Source organism: Cololabis saira, chromosome 13 (assembly GCF_033807715.1).
Source record: "Cololabis saira isolate AMF1-May2022 chromosome 13, fColSai1.1, whole genome shotgun sequence".
Lineage (NCBI taxonomy): Eukaryota > Metazoa > Chordata > Actinopteri > Beloniformes > Belonidae > Cololabis > Cololabis saira.
In genome coordinates this window covers 32345319-32349012 of record NC_084599.1, presented here as the reverse complement: position 1 = coordinate 32349012, position 3694 = coordinate 32345319, and the positions used below count along the sequence as shown (strand labels likewise).

The window sequence follows — 3694 nt, the reverse complement described above, 5'->3', positions numbered from 1 at the left end:
TTTTGTAAAGTACATGTTATCACTTTTCATGCACTTTTGAGGCGATTGATGTTCAAATTCATATGTCGACTTAATAGCTCTTGTAATGCCATTATTATGATGTTAACCAACCCAGTCCTCAGTGTAAGATACCATGCTATGTGGAAACACTGGTATGACTGTCTTTTTTAAATATTGTTGTATGTTTGTTTGTCTTTTTTAATGGACCTGAGTCTAAATAAAAAGATTGATTGATTGATTGGTTGTAATGTGTGCATTGTCAAAGGTCGATTTTTATTTATTCTAGTAAGATTTGGCCAACATGTGTTATTTTGAAGTTTTGTGGCATGCATGCCCAATGCCAGTAAATATGCATTCTTCTTTTAAATATGACAATTGCGGGAAGACCACCCCACCAGCATGATCAAACTATGATCAAACTGCAGTTAAGTCCGCTGCTTCAACATAAAAGTCATCTGAAGCCGAGTTGATAGATGTGAGAAGCGAGCGCAGAAAGAAAATGAAAGGGAGAATAAACAAGAGGAGAAAAATGTGAGACGGAAAAGTGTATTCAGATGGGATCCAGGGGGGAAAAATCCATCTGAGAGGGAGAGGGGAGAAGAGAGAGAGAGAGAGAGAAAAAAAAAAGAGGAAAGGTTTAGACAGGGTGGAGCTTTAGGTCTCGGATGGAAAATGCGCCGAGAAACATTCCTGGCATAGTTTGGGAACAGTTCAGCAGGCAGCCCGGGGACGACGTCAGCTTCCCATGACTGTATAAAAGCCCGGAGGTGGCCAGACTTCAGCAGACTTCAACCGCTGTACCAAGAGACTCTTGTGCTCGAAAAGGAGCCTCTGACACGAGAGACTAAAGAAAAGCAGCAGCACGAGAGAAACCACTCCGAGAGGGAATATCCACGCTCTCCTCCACACTTTTCTAACAGGATTTCTCTTCAACGCGCTCAAGAAATTTTATCCAAGATGCTGATGCTTACTTTTGTTTTTACCCTCCTCGGGAGCCTCAACCTGGTAAGTTTTGACTTTGTTTTTACTGTATTTGTCTTATAATAAAACAAACCGAGGAAATGTTTCCTCTTATTTTGACATCTTATTTGAGGCTTGCCCCTAACCGATGACTTTTATCCCGGGCTGTGCAGGTCCTCTCCTCCTCGTTATCCTCCTCGTCCTCGTCCTCCTGCCCGTCCGTGTGCGAGTGTCAGGCGGAGATGCCCAAGTGCGCCCCCGGCGTGAGCGTCGTGCTGGACGGCTGCGGCTGCTGCAAGGTGTGCGCCCGCCAGCTGAACGAGGACTGCAGCCTGACGGAGCCCTGCGACCACACCAAGGGGCTGGAGTGCAACTTCGGGGCCAGCCTGGCTGCGGCCACGACCCGTGGCATCTGCCGAGGTATGTATTTATAAATATATATATTTACAGACAATCCAGCTCCAGATGTGCATGCCTTTGGATTAGGAAGAAGTCTTTTTTTTTTCTTCTTAATGAGGGGAATATTAGTCAGGAGAAATGGGACCTGAGTGAGTTCAACTCACTGGAATGCAGCTGGGGTGGGGGGAGTGGGGGGTTAGTCTAAACCTCAAAGTCCAATGTGAAGGGGAAAGAGGCTCCTCAGGCAGTTTGAAGAATTGAACAGTTTAGCTGATTCTTATCTGGCAGCCATGTCATGCTTTCAGCAGACATCTTCGGGGCAGAGCAGGAAAGAATAACATTCCTTTCTTTTTTTCCCTTCTCTGCAGCTAAATCCGAGGGCCGACCCTGCGAGTACAACAGCAGGATCTACCAGAACGGAGAGAGCTTCCAGCCCAACTGTAAACACCAGTGCACATGCATCGACGGGGCGGTGGGCTGCGTGCCCCTGTGCCCGCAGGAGCTCTCCCTGCCCAACCTGGGCTGCTCCAACCCCAGGCTGGTCAAGGTGGCCGGCCAGTGCTGCGAGGAGTGGGTGTGCGACGATGGCAAGGAGACAGACATCCTTGAGAAGATCTTCGGCAAACAAGTACCCATCGATGAGTCGGAAAGAGACCTCACCAACAGGAATGAGTTGGTGGCAATCGTCAAGGAAGGACTCAAGTCCCTCTCTGGTAAGCAGACATTCATTCTCAAGGGGTTGTTTTGCTCTTTCTGGGCAACTACATGTGGGATCGTGGCATGTAAATATTCACAGGTGTTAATGGTTTTCCTGCTTCTTCTTTTATCACAGCCTTCAGACCACAGCCTGAAGTCCACATGTTTGACAGCCCAAAGTGCATCGTCCAAACCACGCCCTGGTCCCAATGCTCCAAGAGCTGTGGAACCGGCATCTCCACCAGAGTCACAAACAACAACAACGAGTGCAAGTTGGTGAAAGAGACCAGAATCTGCGAAGTGCGCCCATGCACGCAGTCACCTTACTCCAGCCTTAAGGTAAGCTTGAGCCAACCCTAGATGCTATACGATTATGAATGATACTGAAGACACATCACAGTTGGGTTTGAGACCACGACTAATCATCCATTCCCCCTTCTGCAGAAAGGAAAGAAGTGCAGGAGAACCAAGAAGACCAGCCAGCCAGTGAAGTTCACCTACGCCGGCTGCTCCAGCGTAAAGAAGTACCGGCCCAGGTACTGCGGCGCATGCGTGGACGGCCGCTGCTGCAGCCCCCTGGACACCCGAACCATCCGGGTCAAGTTCCACTGCGAGGATGGCGAGACCTTCAACAAGAACTTCATGATGATCGAGTCCTGCAAGTGCACGTACAACTGCCCCCACGCCAACGAAGCGTCCTACCCCTTCTACCGCCTCTCCAACGACATCCACAAGTTCAGAGACTGATTGGTGACGGACGTCCACGCAGGGGTGTAAATAGGCCACCAGTCAACTACCAGCTTCTTGTTGTAACTAGATTCCCAAGGAATTGCGGGCTTACATCATGAGGACTTAATGAAGTGCACTGTATGCTGTGACTACATCAGCATTCTCAATACGAGTTGCTTCATATTAAGGGAGCATGTCAAGTAGCTTCGTCATGGAGCAGGATGTAATTAATATTTGTACATTTGTGTTAGTTGCTGATATCAATTCGCTGTGTATATTTTGATCCTTTCCTTCAAACATGACCCAGACTGTAGACTTAGCGTGTGCATATGGAAGATATGCACATGCGCATCTTTAATTCGCATTACCATCTTATATGTTTTAGACCAAGACGATGAGACTGGACCCCTCGCCTTGTCTGACAGGCGTGTGGTTCCGATCCTTCTCGACGTGGGCATTACTGTTCATGTTTTGTGGCAGCTATTGATCTCCCTTTCATGACAAAAAAGAAAAAAGACAAAGCGAAACATGTCAAAGGATGAATGAATGTTTTTATTATTGTTATTAATATTATTTATCAAAAAAAGTAGCTACTTTATTTGGATATTAAGTGTCATACTGGAATAAATTGTACAAATGATTTAATTTTATATGCTACAATAAAACTGATTTATTTATGAAATATAACAGTGCCTGAGCTCCGTCTGTTCAAGCTGCACCGCACGACAGGGCAAACAAACGACGCTCGCATGCACAGAGCTGGAGGGGATGGGGGGGACATTTAGGCATATTGAGAGAGAAACTCTCCCCTGTTATATCATTTTTGCAACAGATTCTCAGACAGACGGTGAACAGAGTCGGTGTGTTCTTATATAACACAACCTTGGAGTCTCCCTCCAGTGACTTTCGG

At 47.0% G+C, this 3694-nt stretch overlaps 1 protein-coding gene across 1 annotated transcript; it reads left to right on the top strand.

Moving 5' to 3' along the window:
* The first annotated feature begins 772 nt into the window (after positions 1 to 772).
* On the top strand, positions 773 to 3471 carry ccn1 (cellular communication network factor 1). The gene is made up of 5 exons (XM_061738672.1): positions 773 to 1005; positions 1134 to 1380; positions 1728 to 2072; positions 2192 to 2394; positions 2500 to 3471. The coding sequence occupies exons 1-5, from the start codon at positions 958 to 960 to the stop codon at positions 2800 to 2802; spliced, it is 1146 nt and encodes a 381-aa protein (XP_061594656.1). The 5' UTR covers positions 773 to 957; the 3' UTR covers positions 2803 to 3471.
* The last annotated feature ends 223 nt before the right edge of the window (positions 3472 to 3694 follow it).